The sequence below is a fragment of the Lithobates pipiens genome, unplaced genomic scaffold, assembly GCF_037356315.1.
Source record: "Lithobates pipiens isolate NorthernLeopardFrog02 unplaced genomic scaffold, aLitPip1_a1.2 Scaffold_11, whole genome shotgun sequence".
In the NCBI taxonomy this organism is placed as follows: domain Eukaryota; kingdom Metazoa; phylum Chordata; class Amphibia; order Anura; family Ranidae; genus Lithobates; species Lithobates pipiens.
In genome coordinates, this window is record NW_027507696.1 from 909,370 (window position 1) to 926,104 (window position 16,735).

The window sequence follows — 16,735 nt, forward strand, 5'->3', positions numbered from 1 at the left end:
CTTTGACTAGGCCATGCCAACTCATTTACATGTTTCCCCCTTAAACCACTCAAGTGTTGCTTTAGCAGTGTGTTTGGGGTCATTGTCCTGCTGTAAGGTGAACCTCTGTCATAGCGGTACATTGCTCAAGAATATCCCTGTATTTAGCGCCATCCATCTTTCCCTCAACTCAGACCAGTTTCCCAGCCCCGACTGCTGAAAAACATCCCCACAGCATAAAGCATGATGCTGCCACCACCATGTTTCAGTGTGGGGAGGGTGTTCTTTGGGTGATGTGATGGGTTTGCACCAGACATAGCATTTTCTTTGATGGCCAATTTTAGTCTCATCAGACCAGATCACCTTCCTCCATACATTTTGGGAGTCTCCCACGTGCCTTTTCGCAAAATCAAAATGTGCCATTTTGTTTTTTGCTGAAAGTAATGTCTTTCTTCTGGCCACTCTGCCATAAAGCCCAACTCTATGGAGCGTACGGCTTATTGTCATCCTATGTACAGATACTCCAGTCTCTGCTGTGGAACGCTGCAGCTCCTCCAGGGTTACCTTAGGTCTCTGTGCTCCTCTCTGAATAATGCCCTCCTTGCCTGGTCCGTGAGCTTGGTGTGTGCCCGTCTCTTGGCAGGTTTGCTGTTGTGCCATGTTCTTACCATTTGGTTATGATAGATTTGATGGAGCTCTTAGAGATTATCAAAGATTTGTTTTTTTATAACCCTGACTTGTACTTCTCAACAACATTGTCCCTTACTTGTTTGGAGAGTTCCTTGGCAGTGTTCATGGCAGTGTTTGGTTAGTGGTGCCTCTTGCTTAGGTGTTGCAGCCTCTGGGGCCTTTCAAAAAGATGTGTATATGTAATGACAGATCTTGTGACACTTAGATTGCACACAGGTGGACATCAATTCACTAATTATGTGACTTCTGAAGGTAATTGGTTGCACCAGAGCTTTTTATGGGCTTAATTTCAAATGGCGTGAATACATACGCACATGCCAATTTTTTTTATTTCTGAAAAATAGTTAAGTATATATTTTTCTAATTTTACTTCACCAACTTAGACTATTGTGTTATGACCCATCACATATGATTCAGATTAAAAAAGCATTGAACTAAAGGCTGTAATCTAACAAAATAGGTAAAAAGCCAAGAGGAGGGGGGGGCGGTGAATACTTTTGCAAGAGGCACTGTATCTCTCAAGTACAACCCCTTTTTAATGCATGCCAATAGTCTGCGGGTCTTGCATACTGCAGCTTGACAAGACATGCTATTCCTCAGTTCGTGTTTAACTAGGACTGATCCTTTTCTTGTGGCTGTATTCACACCTGAGCGTTTCAAAGTCGCACGTTTTTTATTGTGATTTTGCTGCGGTTTTTAAAGTTAATGTTATCAGGTTGGTCTGGCAAAAACGATCTTTCATAAATCCATGCTGGTTACTACTGATGCTGATTTCTTCAGGAAATTCTTGGATATGGTCCCTTATCCCCTCCAATAGTTTACAAATATCGATGTAAGGCTGACTGGCCTGTAGTTTCCAGGTATGTACTGTATCTTGGCTCTTTTTGAATAATGGCACCACGTTAGGTCTCTACCAGTCCGCTGGTAACATTCCAGTCAGTAAGAGGTCCTTAAATATTAGGAATAAGGGTCTAGCAATGACCTGGCTGACTTCGTTTAAGACTCTTGGGTGTAATCCATCCGGCCCTGGTGATTTGTCCACATTACGTTTTTCTAGTTTTTTTTTTTTTTTAGACCACTAGCTTCCGTTAGCCACTAGGGTACACTCCTTGCTGTATTGCTAATGCTATTGTCTTGTCTATTATACCCTTTGTTTCTATAGTGAATACTGAGGAAAAGAAAGTGTTTAATACATTTGCCTTCTCCCTGTCACTTGTAACCAACTCTCCCTGACTATCCTTTATGGGGCCAATGTGCCAACTTTGCTTTCTATTTCTTCTACTCTCCTCTGCTTTGTCTCTCTCATGGTCTATTTTTTCTGCCCCGATTGTGTCCTTACATTACATTATTTGTAATGTTGGAATACTGACAGTGCCCCCTCATGCTTACATTTTTTTAAAGCGCATTTTTTTCCCTTGAATGTGCCTTTTTACACTCAAGTTTAGCCACAATCACAAACTTTAGTTCTTTTATATTTATTGCCCATTGGAACACACAGACTATTGCAATTAAAATGTTCTTAAAGCTTTCCCACTTTTTTTCCTGTTTTTTGTTTGTAGAATATCTCCCCATTTAAAGCCAAGACCTGTGAAGTAGAGTTAGGTAAAGTTGGTTCTCTGAAAATTCGATGTACATGTCCTACCCTTGTGTCTGCTTTTCCTATGATTAAGGCTACTTTCACACCGAGGTGGTTTTCAGGCGCTTTAGTGCTAGAAATAGCTTCTGAAAAGCACCTGAAAACGTTACGAAAAGACCTGCAAGCAGCATCTTTGGGGCGGTTTGGGAGCACTGTAAATAGTGCTCCCAAAACGCTCTTCCCACTGCAAAGAATAGGCAGCACTTCCAAAGCGCCTGAAAATCGATTTGAAAGCGCATCAAAAATGGGACATTTTAACTTTTGTTAAAAAAAAAAAAAAAAAAAAAAAAAAAAAGCAGCCCGCTAGAAGTCAAAAAGCTTTAACACTAACGGCGGGGCACTGCCAGTGTGAAAGGGGTCTTACAGTGAACATAACTGCCCTATAAATACCAAGTTATTCCTTGCTTCAACATCAGCTATTGCTCTGAGTTATTGGTAATTAGTAGTTCAAGAAGAGCCTTGTTTCTAGTTGGGGCATCCACCAACTGACACATAAAAGTGTCCCGCAAGACATTTAGAAGTGCCAAGCCTTTTTGATGATTGAGCAGCTCCATCCGCCTAGTGAACATTTAGACCCCCATGATGACAACATTGCCCTGCCTCACCGCCAATTCTAACTGTGCAAGGATATCAGTCTCATCTTCATCCTTCAGGCTAGGGGGCCTGTAGCAAATACCCACTATTAATTATGCTTTTGTCTCTTCCCTTTGAAGCTCCGTTTACTTTTAGACTAGAATCTTGAGCAATATACGGACAGATCCATCTAGAGATGTAGCTTTAATGGCCTTCCTGGCCTGTCTTTGGGCTTTTAGGTAGCACAAAGAGAATTCTACTGACAATTGCAGCAGACCTCTAAAGCCTTAGGACAAAAGGCTGGCAACACAATGCCCCAATTGACATGGAATGAAGAAACCACCTTAGGTAAAAAAAGACAGCTGAGGCCATAAACCACCACCATGTCACAGTGGAGCAGCAGAAACAGTTCCGTATAGCAAAGAACAGCCAATCCTAAGACACTGTGAGCCAACGTAATGGCAATCAGAAAAATAAAGAACTAAAATAAATATACCAATGCAAACAGTGATTTGTACAATACAGAATGTACCAAGCTGAGGTCCTACCGAGTCAAACAGGATCTTAACCAGTAGAATCCAGTATCCAGCACAAAGGCTCCCACAAAAGGATGCAGGGATGAAAATAAATTAAGACTTCCATGTCCTGTTATAAATCTTTCTAGAAGTTGCCTTCCTAGCATTTAGGATAGGAATGACCGAATCAGAGAATCCTTTCCCTCAGGGCCTGGCTTCAAAATTCATGCCGTTAAAGCCAGTGCAAAGAAGCATGGAATATTGAACCTTGCATCAGTAGGTCGGGTCGATACAGAAGGGTTCAATAATCATCCGTTGAATAGTTCACAATGTCGGAGTACCAAGTTCTTCTGGGCCAGGCCGGGGAAATCAGAATCTTAAGAATTCCATTCACTCAAATCCTGGGAAGTAGACAAGGGAGAAGCCGTAATGATAGCAAGGCACAGATTAGGGAGAACTGGACTCACCAGAGAATCCATCAAACATGCTAGAGCAGTGGTTCTCAACCTCTCTAGTGCTGCGACCCCTGAATAAAATTTCCCAAGTTGTGGGGACCCCTAAAAGCGAAATTTTTGTAGTGTGGGTTGTCAGCACCCAAGGCAAGACAAGTAATTTGTGCCCCTAACCCAGATATTTAGCGCTCCGGGTCCCTTCCACCCGTACAGTATTCTTCTTTCCCTTTTATCTCAATCTATCCAAATTTCTTGTTATTTTTTTCCCCCAGCCTTCTCTCTAGCTGACTGACTTTCTTGTTCTTATTCTTTTTCTCCCTTTTTCTTTGCCCCCCCCCCCCCTCTTTTCCTCTCCCTTCCATGTGTTCTCTATTTTTATTCCTTCTCTTACTCCTTGGTGTGTGGGGGGGGATGGCATGAGTGGCAGGGCTGGTGGGGGGGTGGGATCAGTGGCAGTGCTGGGAGGAGTTCCGATCAGCCAACTCAGGTGCTCTTGATCAAGGTCATCTGCTCATCTGAGAACTGTAATGGGGACTTTTAATGGCAACTCAAATCACAGGTAGTGTTACTCACTGCGTCTCCGGCTTCACTGTGTCTCTAAGCAGTGACAATTATGCCGAAATCAGGAGCTATGGTCTCCTTCAGCCCCTCCCACTTCACATTCCTCACCAGTCAGCTGACCTACAGTCTCTGCTCCCCAGCTATGACGTGAACTGAAAGGACGGCTCCAAAGAGGCTGAGTGGGCAGCCATAGGCTCCAGGGTCAGCCCTGCTAAGCGGCCAGGAAAAGGCTGGGAGAGCGGTGCAGGCTTCAGGAACAGCCCAGGATTCAGTGACCCCTGGCAAATCGTCGTTCAACTCCCGAGAGGGTCCCGACCTAGGTTCAGAACCACTGCGCTAGAGGATAACTGGGTCCTAGAGACAATCCTTCCCAGCTTTGCATTGAACCTGGAAGCCAGCAAAACACCATCTGAAGTTCCCAATTTGCTGGCAGAGCTCTTTCAATGCCTTTGGCTCACACTACTTCTGGTGCCTTCACCACTGTGTCATTGTCCGGCCAAACCCTCACAAGAAGGCCCCTCAGCTGCACTGACCAATGCAGCAGGGCAAGGCAAATTGCCCTCAATTCTAAGATGTAGATGGGCAAAACCATCTCCTGTGGTGACCAAGGGCCCTGAACCAATATATAGTCCAGAACTCCACCCCAATGTATCAAGCTGACATCTGTCATCAAGACCCTTCAAAATAAGAGGAAGAAACAATTTACCCACCTACAACATTCATCTTCCATATGATAAACACACCTATTAGACGAATAACATCAGAAGACATTCATCATAAGCAGCGCTCCTGTTCATAATAAAATGGCCAGACTAACTATGTTCAATTTAACAAAAATTATAAGAAATTAACAATAAACACAGGATAGCAGTATCAGATGGTGACAAGAAACAAACACAAATGGTGATATCAATGTTGTCTGTTGGCTGTGCACCCTTTCACCAGATCACTCCACCAGTGCATCATACTCCCCTATGGGGTTTAAACTCACCACACTACCAAGAATATCAGGCCTAAGATATCCCAAGAAGCTGCTTCCTTGTGCTTTCCTTGAAGGGCATATAGACCCACATGATCACAGGGTGATGTCTGCACACATCTTGGCCTGTAGTTCTGTTTTTGTTTAATGAGGAGGTTCTCTTCAAATTCAAAGGTCATTGGCATCTGATCTTGTATCCACTGCTTAAAAAAAATCCTAGCTCTGACAGAATCCTTGTCTTTCCATCCCCATGTCAGTGAGATCTCCAAGTTATAAGAGCTCATGAACAGCCTGAGATTGTAGGGCTTCCTCCTGCAGGAGGTGGAAGGAAGCCATGCAATCTCAGGCTGTTCAGACAACATTGACATCACCAATTGTGTTTGGACTCTTACTACCATCTGATACCGCTATCCTGTGTTTATTGTTCATTTCTTATCATTTTTGTTAAATTTAACATAAAGCTAGTCTGGTAATTTTATTATGGACAGGAGCACTACTTATGATGAATGTCATCTGACGTTATTTGTCTAATAGGTGTGTTTATCATATGGAAGATATTTGGTTTTTGTATAGTAAGCGGCTGCTTTTGCATACCCTTAGGGAAACCTAATTTTATGTGCATATATATGTATATTGAATTTATTTGAACGTCATTGCGCTGAGATAAGGAGGAATTGATACTAGTTGTGCCTTTCTTTTCTTCCTTTTTTTTTTACAACATCTGTGAGAAGATCCATCAGTCAGGAGACAGTCTGATGCTCGGGAGCAACAGCATCGGGGAACCTGTCCTCCTGTCCCATGCCGCCAAGATATTCTGTTGGAGGGGCCTTGAATAAAACTGGGCAAAGGGTACTGCCTTTAAAGGAGGCAACCATCTTTCCCAGAACACTCATTCAAAGGTGAATCAAGGGATTTATCAGCATCTTAAGCAAGTCAAGTCCTTAAGGCCGGGTTCACACCACAGCGATGCGGGAACGCCGCAAATCCGCGGCATTTTCCCGCATCGCATGACTCCCACCGGCAGTTCACACTGCCCTATGCGGACGGCTGGGAGTGTCAATGATATGTTAATGACACCCCCAGATCCATCCGCATATCGCAGTGCGATCTGCCGACTCGCACAGGAATCTGATCGCATGGTGTGAACCCCCATGCGATCCGATTCTGTTGCGGACCAAAAAAAGGGTCCCGTGCGAGTTTGCTGCGGGAGTGATGCGAATTCAGCCATACTATCTGTATGGCTGAACTCGCATCGCTACGGAGATCGGATGTGATTTGCACTGCAGTGCGAATCACATCCGGATCTCCCCCCGCAGCAGTGTGAACCCAGCCTAAAGGGTCAGCCCTAGATAGTCTAACCTCTAGGCTGGGATTAAAGCAGACTTCTGCAAACACAAAACCCATCCAAATGTCTCCAGAGTGTGCACCGTGGGCGACACATTGGTCTCCAGAAGCAAAGACCTTGATGAACACTCTTGGGGGGGGGGGGGGGGGGGGGCAGTAATTCCGCCACTTAATTGCCTACTTTACTAATAAAATGGATTCTGAAAAAAAAAAAAGCGTTCAATGACCTCAAAGTTTTAGAGAAGTGGGAATGTGGCTAGAATTAACAAGGGTAAAGAAGTCCTTACCTTGGGACTGGAGGAGGCATTGGTCATGCTCCTAAACATCTCCAGAACTGTTCGTTGCTTCAGCACTTTGGCCTTTTTCTTGGGCACCAGGCTGTATGTTCCCATTCGTCGCTTCTTCTTTCGAGACACTGCAGCAGCTATAGCGCAAGAGAAACACAGCAAGCTCAAATGTATGTTATTCAGTACTTTTAAGCTACAGGCATCATTCAGATATCGTTTTTTTCAGCCGGCGATTCCCTACACCATAAGAACGATCATAACGGCTGTTATGGTCGCGGGTGTCTCTATGATCGTTTGGAGGCCGGGCGCAATGTTATGACGTCACGCCTGGCCTCTGCATTCAAACGATGCCGCCTCGGCGGGGAAGCAGAGATTTTTTTTTATTATTATAATTTTTTTATTTCAGCTGTCCCAGCCGAGAGGAGATATGTGGGGTCTTATTGGCCCCAAATCTCATTGTAAAGAGGACCGATCATGCCATATTCCTATTACAAGGGATGTTTACATTCCTTGTAATCGGAATAAAAGTAATAAAAATAAGTGTCTGATCACGGCCAGGGCTGCGGGCTATGACGAAGTCTTTCCCCCACCCACCCCTTCCCCTCTTGTGTACCCCCTGCTTCCTTTTTTTTCTATGTTCCTTATCTCTATCTTTTTTTCTCCTCCTTATGCTAAAATACCCTTGGAATGCGGGAAACCTAGGGCATTACACCGCAAACCCAGTCCGATGGGCTAAGTACCACGATGGGTGCATTTTCTGAAATACAAGCCCACAAGTAATGATGAGTAGTGGCCTACCACAAGGGCACAGTACTGCCCTGATTTACAAACGGTCTACACCCCCCTTTCATGTCCCACTCTACCATTTGACACGGGTCCGGCGGGCCCCCCCCTTTTTTGGGGGGGGGGGGGAGGGGCCTGGATTACAACAATTTATAAGGGGGGGGAAATGAACATGTCCGACTTCCGGATTGCCACATAGGGTTGATAGCCCTATGAATATTGGTCTTATTAGGTATTAATTACGGACGTCGATGATCTACTGTCTCTTTGGTTTGGCACCGAAAAAATTTCTGTTGGTGAACAATTTGTTATGAAACCGCATTATTTGTACCGCATTCCTTAAATAAAGATTTAAAAAAAAAAGTAATAAATATATTTTTTGAAAAATATTTGGCACCATTTCACAAGCATTTGCAATTTTTTGAGCGTGCCATGTGCGGTATCTATTTACTCGCCGTAACATCATCTTTCATCTTATGCAAAAAAATTGGGCTAACTTTTTTTTTTTTTAAAGCGTGAAACACAAAAAAAAGCATTTGAAAAATTGATGCGCAAAGATGAAACGTTGCAATGACCGCCATTGTATTCTCCAGGGTCTCTGCTTAAAAAACAAACAAAAAAAAAAAACAAACAATGTTTGGGGGTTCTATGTAAATTTTCTAGCAAGAAAAATAGGATTTTTACATGTAGGAGAGAAATGTCAAAATTGATCTGGTTGACAATTGGTTAAATCTATGTTTCACCTAAAAAAAAATAAAAAAAAAAATGTGGTAGTGAAATAAATATTTAATAGCAATGCATGCCAGCATTCTTGATAGAATGCTATCTCTATGCAAAGTAGCACAATTCCATTGTGAAGCTGAAGCCTTGCTGGCCTGCTCTGGAAAGAATTCTGCTGTCAGTCAGCATGATGACACTGAGTGGGTTAGGCATAGACATTGTTTATGAAGGTGTAAGAACAGGGCACAAGTGCAGCAAGTTTTGTGAATACAGAAACACAGATGGAGGCAGGAGGTGTGAGAAGGGCTCAAGCACAGTAAGTTGTGTCAGAAGCAGAGCCCCCCATGTGGCAGGTGATGTTAGGATGATGACAACATGGGGGTCAGACACACACCACATTGCACTGTCAATGGACCACACAACACTGCCCGTCTCCTGTCTCACCAGGTGCCACAATGGCAATACACAACTTTGCTGCTACCACGTGCCCATTTGCCCCAAGGTAAACGATCTCCTTTCATTCCTGCCCTCCACATGGGCATGTGCCACCACACCAATAGGCAAAGCAGTAGATGGCATTGTCTGCAGGTCAAAAGAGGAGCAGTGTAGTCTTTCCTTCTCACATGGAAGATGCGAGTAGGCTGCACAGCTCTGTAAATTTAAAATTTAAAGTTGTGCAATGTGAAAGGGTGCATTTGAGGGTGCAGAGGCTTGTGAAAGGGGGTGCATTTGATGGAGTGGGGTCCTTTGAGAGGGGGCACATTTGAAGGAAAGAAGCCCTGTTGCTGAACGCAGCTAAGGCATGCATCCCCATTTGTTGGAGATCTGTGACCCCCGTCCTCGAAGTCTCTTTGGTTTTCAAAAGTCAATGAGCTCATAGACACGGAAGACCTCTCTGCTACCCTGCACAATTCGGAGGAGACATTTTAGGGACACAGAGGCCATTGCAATACTTTGATTACACTGTAAATATGCAGCCTGTGTCCTGTGCTGTAAAATGTAAATTATGTTTATTTGTAATATATAATAGTATATAAATACAATTCTACTTAAACAAAATCTTACCAGACTGAGCTCTTGCCAGTGCCATGCTGCTCTGACCCTGAGGTAGAAGCTCTTGTAGTGCATTTGATTGCGGCTGCGATGAAGGATTTGCAACCTCCAAACTATTTTTGGGTGTGCTTTCTTCCATGGCTTCCTCTTGTTCTGTCATTTCCTGGGAGTCGTTATGTTGAGGCTTGAACATAAAACAAAGTGAAAATTATTCAAAAACAATAAAATTAAAAAAACAAAACAAAAAAAAAAAAAAAAACACGACATTTGCACCTATTCCAATTTTTTGCTGCTTGAGGCAGCATCACACAAAAACAAATATTTAATTAGATATATTTTTTACTAGCACAAATGAGAGGGTACTAATCCAGTTTTATCAGAGCTATATACACCAATGATCTCATGTGAAGGGGGGCAGAGGATACTACTGTGGGGGCGGGGTGATGTGAAGGGGTAGTGTTACTGGTACTGTTGTTGGGGGGGGGGGGGCGGATGTTAAGGGGGCAGAGCATACTACTGTTGGGGAGGGGTGATGTTAAGGGGGCAGAGCATACTACTGTTGGGCAGGGGTGATGTTAAGGGGGCAGAGCATACTACTGTTGGGGAGGGTGATGTTAAGGGGGCAGAGCATACTAGTGTGTGTGTGTGTGTGCGTGTGCGGTGGGGACAATACTGAAGAAAGGGCTGTTTAGTTTCTGGTAGCCCACCCGCCACAACATATCTGGTTACAGGAGTTCTATAGCCAGATCACACACTTATATCAGCATTGTAATAGCAATACAAACGTTATTTTTGACCATCTAATACAAGTTTACTTAAAATTATTTTAGGTTGTCAGAGCTGCCTGTCTGCCAGCCATCTCTTCCAACAACTTCCTTGATTCCTTCTCAGCTGCTTTGTGTGGTTTACTTTTGATTTCTAAGGACTATATATCCAATATTACATTGGTGCCAGGTGTGGGGTTTTCCTGTACAAACTGTACCTCCTGAAATGCCTCTTCCGCAGCTCGGACACACAGCCGTGCATATTCCGTGTGCAGCGAGTATGCGTCACTGACGTAAAGGAAGTAAATCTGTGAGATTCCGCAAAAAGTAGGCTCACACACTTAGGAATCATTCTAATTAAAAAGGAGTAGGCTAGAACTAATAAAAATCCAATGTGGAAATGAAAACAGGATTAAGCATTTTGACCACAGATACACTTACACTCGCTCTATTCTGTTTAATTTGCCATAATGGTCATCGTTGACAGCTCTCATTGCAATTGTGGTAAATGACGGGTATGATAAATCGGTGAATTGATGCTATAGAACGAAGCATCCCACCGTTTACAAAGACAAGATCCTGTTTAGCAATATAACGTGGCCAATTTCAAGAGCTGCTCTATTATGAAGATATTTTTTACCCAATAAGCCCAAAACTATCTGGATATCTGACCGTCCATCACTGACGCAAACCAAGGCTAATAATATGAAGCTGTGCATCTCCCTCTCTTCCCGCTTCACTAGTTTTCACTTTACTGGGAAAGCATTGCAGCGAGTCAGAACATCGTGGTTGGGTTTCCTTCCATTCAGTTACTAACAGGGTGGATTTGATTTAAAGTGGAGGTCCACCCTAAAGTGGAGCTTCCGCTCATTTGAACCCTCCCCCCCCCCCCTCCGGCACCACAATTGGCACCTTTCAGGGGGGAGGGGGGTGCAGGTACCTGTACAGTACAGGTATCTGCACTCACTTCCGGCGTAGATTCTGCAGAAGGTACGCCCCTTTCCACAGAATCTACGCCCCTTTCTGAACGTCCCCCGCTGCCTGCTGGGAAACTAATGGATCCCAGAGACACCGGGGACCATCCTTATTGCGCAGCGCGACTCGCGCATGCGCAGTAGGGAACCGGGAAATTAAGCCGAAAAGGCTCCACTTCCTGATTCCCATACCCAAGACGGCGGCAGCACCCGAGAGACGATCGAGAGATCGGCTTCGGGTGCCGACATCGCGGGCGCGCTGGGCGGGTAAGTATCATTATTTTAAAAGTCAGCAGCTGCAGTATTTGTAGCTGCTGGCTTTTAAAAAACAAAAAGAAAGACAGACTCCCGCTTTAAATCACAATTTAAATCACTAGTAAAAAGGCGTGATTTAAATCAACTCTGTTTAAAACATAATTTTTAAAGGGCAACTGTCATCTCTGTCCTGCAGCAGCTCCTCTGACCCACTGCCGACACACCGACAGTCCCATTCACTTTAATGGGACGGCTGGTGATGTGGCAGTGACACAAAAAGATGAGGGATGTGGTGGCAGCAGGTGAATGGATGCCCGCTAACGGGCGCTGCCATGATGAATCTGAAATGACAGGTTTTTAAATGTAAGGACTTATTGCTGCTAGTTAGAATCTTTAATATTTGCAAACAAAATTACTATTTGGAATAATAAGCTGTCAGGTTAGTAAAACAGCGATATCAGAACCGATCCAATCATACAGTTTGTAGTGTACATAGATTTGCAAACCAATGAGATAAAGGAATATTCCTGAAGTTTTGGTTGATGTCATGGCTACTGTGAAATTGTGTGAATGCATCAATGCAGTGCATATTAAATTAATTTACCAAAATTTTTAAATATTGCAGAATATACAGCATCATGCTACATAACTAAGCACCATTTCATGCCGAATAAACTAAAATGAAGGTATCTTTAGATAGATTTTTACTCCAAAAGCATTTTATTAAAATAAATTTGCAAAAAATAAAAAAATTTGATTTAAATAAAAAAAAAATCAGATTCAAATAAATAAAAAAAATCAGGTTTAATTAAAAAAAAATATATATTGATTTATATCCACCCTGGTTACTAAGGAAATATTGATGTTGAGCCTACTTTCTGAGCATGTGTCTGCTGTATTATTTAGGGTATTCTAAAGATGAGGGATGCAGCATGTGTTTGATCTTTATCTGTTAAATTTTGAGACTTCGTGCCTCAGTACATGTGGGAAGGGATGGTGTTGCAGCAACCTGAAATGTAAATGCAATACTTGGTTTATGGCTGGATATTAATATGCATCCAAAAGTCTTGCAGTGAGATAAAATGATGGGCTGAGGCTGAAGAAAAAGTGGGTAATTCTATTTCCTGCGTACGATGAAAAGACTTTGCAATCTTCGGAAGGAACGCCGGATCTGTTCTAAGGATCGATCAGGGAAAATCACTAAAGAGGGTTCCGCGACCGCCAAAGTCTGAAGCTCGATTATTCTTCAGGCCGACGTGATGGCCACCAAAAATAAATTGTCTTTAGAAATAAATTCCTTAGAGATGCCTCTTCTAGGGGTTCGAAAAGAGCCTCCATAAACCCTTGCAACACAACAGATAAATCCCATTTGAAAAAAATGTTAAGGGCCACACATTACCCAATCTGCAGGGAGATCTACATATATAACCTCAAGTGAGACAATCCCCACCCAAGACAACCAGGAAAAGAAAATAGGGACCCCCGAAAGTGTACTAGACCAGCCACCCCTGACACACACCCTTTCTAGACTGCAAGGCCCGAGTGCCACCTCCCCCCTAAGGGAAGGACAGCCGATACACAAATGCACAGCCCAATTAGGGAAGTTAGGGGCACCATTGTACACCTCTTACTTGGGCCTGGCCGGTGCTTGCGGCGCCTGCTTCCGCCGATGCTGCTGATCTCGCCTCCATCTGGCAGAGAGGGTAGCAGAGTACTAGAGAAACGCCTATTATTTTAAACTTGTGGGTTCCTGTGTCCTCGCGCTCTGAGGACTGGAAAGTGAAGCACCGGCCTACAGATCTGCCCGCCCCCTGACCGTTGCCTTCCAGAACCAATGTTGCCATGCCCTCACAGGAAATCCTGCCTACGGGGTCCCTGCCTGGCCACCAGCGAGCCAAAACCCACAGCCCCCAGGCATATATACCTGGCCCTTCCTGCAGGCTATTGCTCCACTGAGTTGGAAAGGCCGGAGGTTCTGGAATGAACACCCCCCCCCCCCCCCCCCTACCGAGGGTGGGGGGTGTTGGGATGATCACCTAAGAAAAACACCTAGGAGGTAAGCCTCCTACTTTAGTTCCCTGCAGCGCTTCCCCCATGGCTGGGGAAACACAATCACTGAGGCCATGACGGAAGAGGAGGGATTTTAAAGTAGGCAGAACTACGCTCTCTCCAGGTGCTGTCCTGAAAGGCGATTTGGGAAATATGCGGAGGGAGCTGAAGGTTTGAGTTACCAAACATCAGTATCAAAACCTTAATGACCTGGAGAGGATCTGCAGAGAGGAGTGGGGCAAAATCCTTCCCGAGATGTGTGAACCCCTGGTGGCCCACTACAAGCAAGGTCTGGCTTCTGTAATTGCCCACAAGGGTTTTGCTACCAAGTACTAAGTCATGTTTTGGAAAGGGGTCAAATACTAATTTCGCTCATTAAAATGCAAATCAAATCATAACTTTTTTGAAATGCGTTTTGATGGATGATTTTGTTAATCTGTTTCTCATTGTTAAAATAAAACCTATTAAAATTATAGATTCATCATTTCTTTGTCAGTGGGCAAACATACAAAATCAGCAGGGGATCAAACACCCTTTTTCCTCTCACTGTAGCTATACCTGCAAAAAGGGGCGGGCCTGAAGTGATCTGGCAGGACTTCGTTTTCTGACTAAAGTCCACTTTAATAGCTGGATTTCATTCTTTAGAGACTTCACAGGCAAGCTTTCCATGCAGCAGTTTGCATCTCCTGTCCACCCACAATGGTGCAATTTCCCCCATATTAGTGTGTCTTCTCCTTCCATAATGCTGCGATTTCACCATATTAACCACTAAAGCTCCAGAAGGTTTTACCCCCTTCATGACCAGGCAATTTTTTGCTATTCTGCACTGCGCTAATTTGATTGGCAATTGTGCGGTCATGCAACACTGTACACAAATTAACTTTATATCTTTTGGTGGCATTGATTTTTTTTTTGCAACCCTCTCATACAAGCCCCAGTTGTGGAGAATTTGTGATATTGTTGTCACATACGCACAATGACCACTCTGTCATAAATTCCTGCAACTGCTTCAGAGTTGCTGTAGGGCCTCTTGGTAGCCTCTCTGACCAGTTTCCTCCTGGCTCTTTCATTCAGTTTGGAGCAATGTCCCGATCCAGGGAGGGTCTGGGTTGTAACAAATACCTTCCACTTCTTAATAAGCTTCACTGTGCTGATCCCCTCGACTTCCACTCTGCGAAGCAGACGTGGCAACAGTTTCAGTGGAGAAAAGGCATAGATCAGCTGGTACTGGTCCCACGGAGCCACCAGCGTGTCTGACACGTCTGCCCACGGATCTCTTGTCCTGGACACAAATTTCAGCACCTTCCGATTGAGACGGGAGGCCAGAAGATCCACGTCTGGTGTGCCCCACCTCAGGCACAGTAGCCTGAATACCTCTGGATGGAACGCCCATTCTCCTGGATCCAGCATCTGGCGACTCAGATAGTCCGCCTGCCAGTTCTCCACTCCTGGGATGTAAATGGCCGACAGGGCCAGTACGTGTCTCTCTGCCCACTGAAGTATGTGAGCGACTTCCCCCCATTGCCGCAGCAACGCCAAAACTGGAGCCAATACCTTGGTAAAGACTCGGGGGGCTGATACCAGACCAAAAGGGAGAGCCACAATCTGGTAGTGGGCTTCCCCGACTGCAAATCTCAGAAACTTGATGCCGAAGGCATATGGGTATGGGCAGGTACGCATCCTGGATGTCTAAAGACGCCAGGGAGTCCCCTTGATGGAGTGCAGCGACTGCTAAGCAAACTGTTTCCATTCTGAACCTCTGCTTGAGGGCTTTAAGGTCCAAGATTGGACGTACCCCTTCCTTCTTGGGAACTACAAACAGATTTGAGTAGAATCCCTGGAAACGTTCCAATTCCGGAACCGGTACAACCACCCCACGACTCAACAGGTCCCTTACTGCCTCCAAGAGGGCCTCCCGGCAAGCTGAGGGATATGGGTATGCTGTAGGCAAGAATCTGTTTGGTGGCCAAGAGAGAAACTATCTTGTAGCTGGAGGAAAATCAGATCGCAGACCCATTGGTCGGATAGTCTAGAGGACCACTGGGCTGCAAACTCCCGAAGGCGACCCCCCACCCGAGACATGGGTGGGGGCAAACCTTTTGTTCGCAGGCTTGCGGTTCCAGGGACGTTTTGGTGCCTCCGTAGGCGTCCTGTCTGGCTGGGGACGTTTCGCCAAAGCTTAGGGCGGACGAAAAAGCAGTTTGTGAGCGAAAAAAAGAGGTCCCTTGCCTCCGGCGTGGCTCCTTAGCCTTCCTGGCCTGTGGGAGTAGGGTATTCTTACCACCAGCCGAAGCTCCGGGCGGAGGAAAAAGCCGTTTGAGCGCAAAGAGGGCCCTTGCCTACGGTGTGGCTCCTTAGCCTCGCTGGCCTGTGGGAGTAGAGTACTCTTACCACCTGTGGCATTTTTAATAATGTCATCCAAAGAGGCTTTAAAGAGCCGGTCGCCAAGGAAGGGAAGATCCGTTAGGGCTTTATCGGATGCCTGGTCAGCAGACCAGCATTTCAACCAAATCAGGCGCCTCAGCACCACTGACACTGAAGCCCTGGATAACAGAGGAAGAGTATCCAGGCCGCGTCACAAACGTACTCAAGGCCTTGCACTAGTTGGTCAGCAAGTTCCACGCAGACAGGAGAAGCCTGTTGCTCTCCCAATTTGCGGTGCAACAGTTTTGCCCACTCAATTAGTGTCTGCGACACAAGTGCGAACGCCAGTACAGGTCGCACGGCGGACCCCATAACCGTAAACAAGGAACGAGCCGCTGCCTCGGCCTTCCTGTTCGTGGGATCCTTAAATGCAGGAGTCCCCTCTACCGGGATTGTGGTTACTTTATTTAACCTGGTGTTGGAATCAGACAGGAATTTATTATTATACATCTACACAGCTGTTGGTACAGCCGAACTCAGCCATATGGATGCCAGGCAGTTTCACACATGTTTAAAAGCAAGGAATGTGACACAATTTGAATAGCAGAATGAGTTTCTATTCAGCCCACCTGGAATGTACTGAACTTCAAAGATGATATGGCGCCGGCTTGTCTGCAAGAACAGGGGACAGCTGGTGGGGCGTCCGAGATCCATGGGCAAACACTGCCCCCAGAGGCCAAGTATGGCAGGACTGTTA

At 45.1% G+C, this 16,735-nt stretch overlaps 1 protein-coding gene across 9 annotated transcripts in view; it reads right to left on the reverse strand.

Annotated features, from left to right (window-relative positions):
* The window catches only part of EHMT1 (euchromatic histone lysine methyltransferase 1), a 199,794-nt gene that overhangs the window by 127,449 nt on the left and 55,610 nt on the right, over nucleotides 1-16,735 (reverse strand). For all 9 annotated transcript variants that reach the window (XM_077467962.1, XM_077467942.1, XM_077467956.1 and 6 more), the window contains exons 4-5: nucleotides 9,585-9,756; nucleotides 7,017-7,153 (exon numbers count right to left, since the gene is read on the reverse strand). In XM_077467962.1, coding sequence (XP_077324088.1) covers nucleotides 7,017-7,153; nucleotides 9,585-9,756 — 309 coding nt within the window. The remainder of the gene's footprint in view (nucleotides 1-7,016; nucleotides 7,154-9,584; nucleotides 9,757-16,735) is intronic.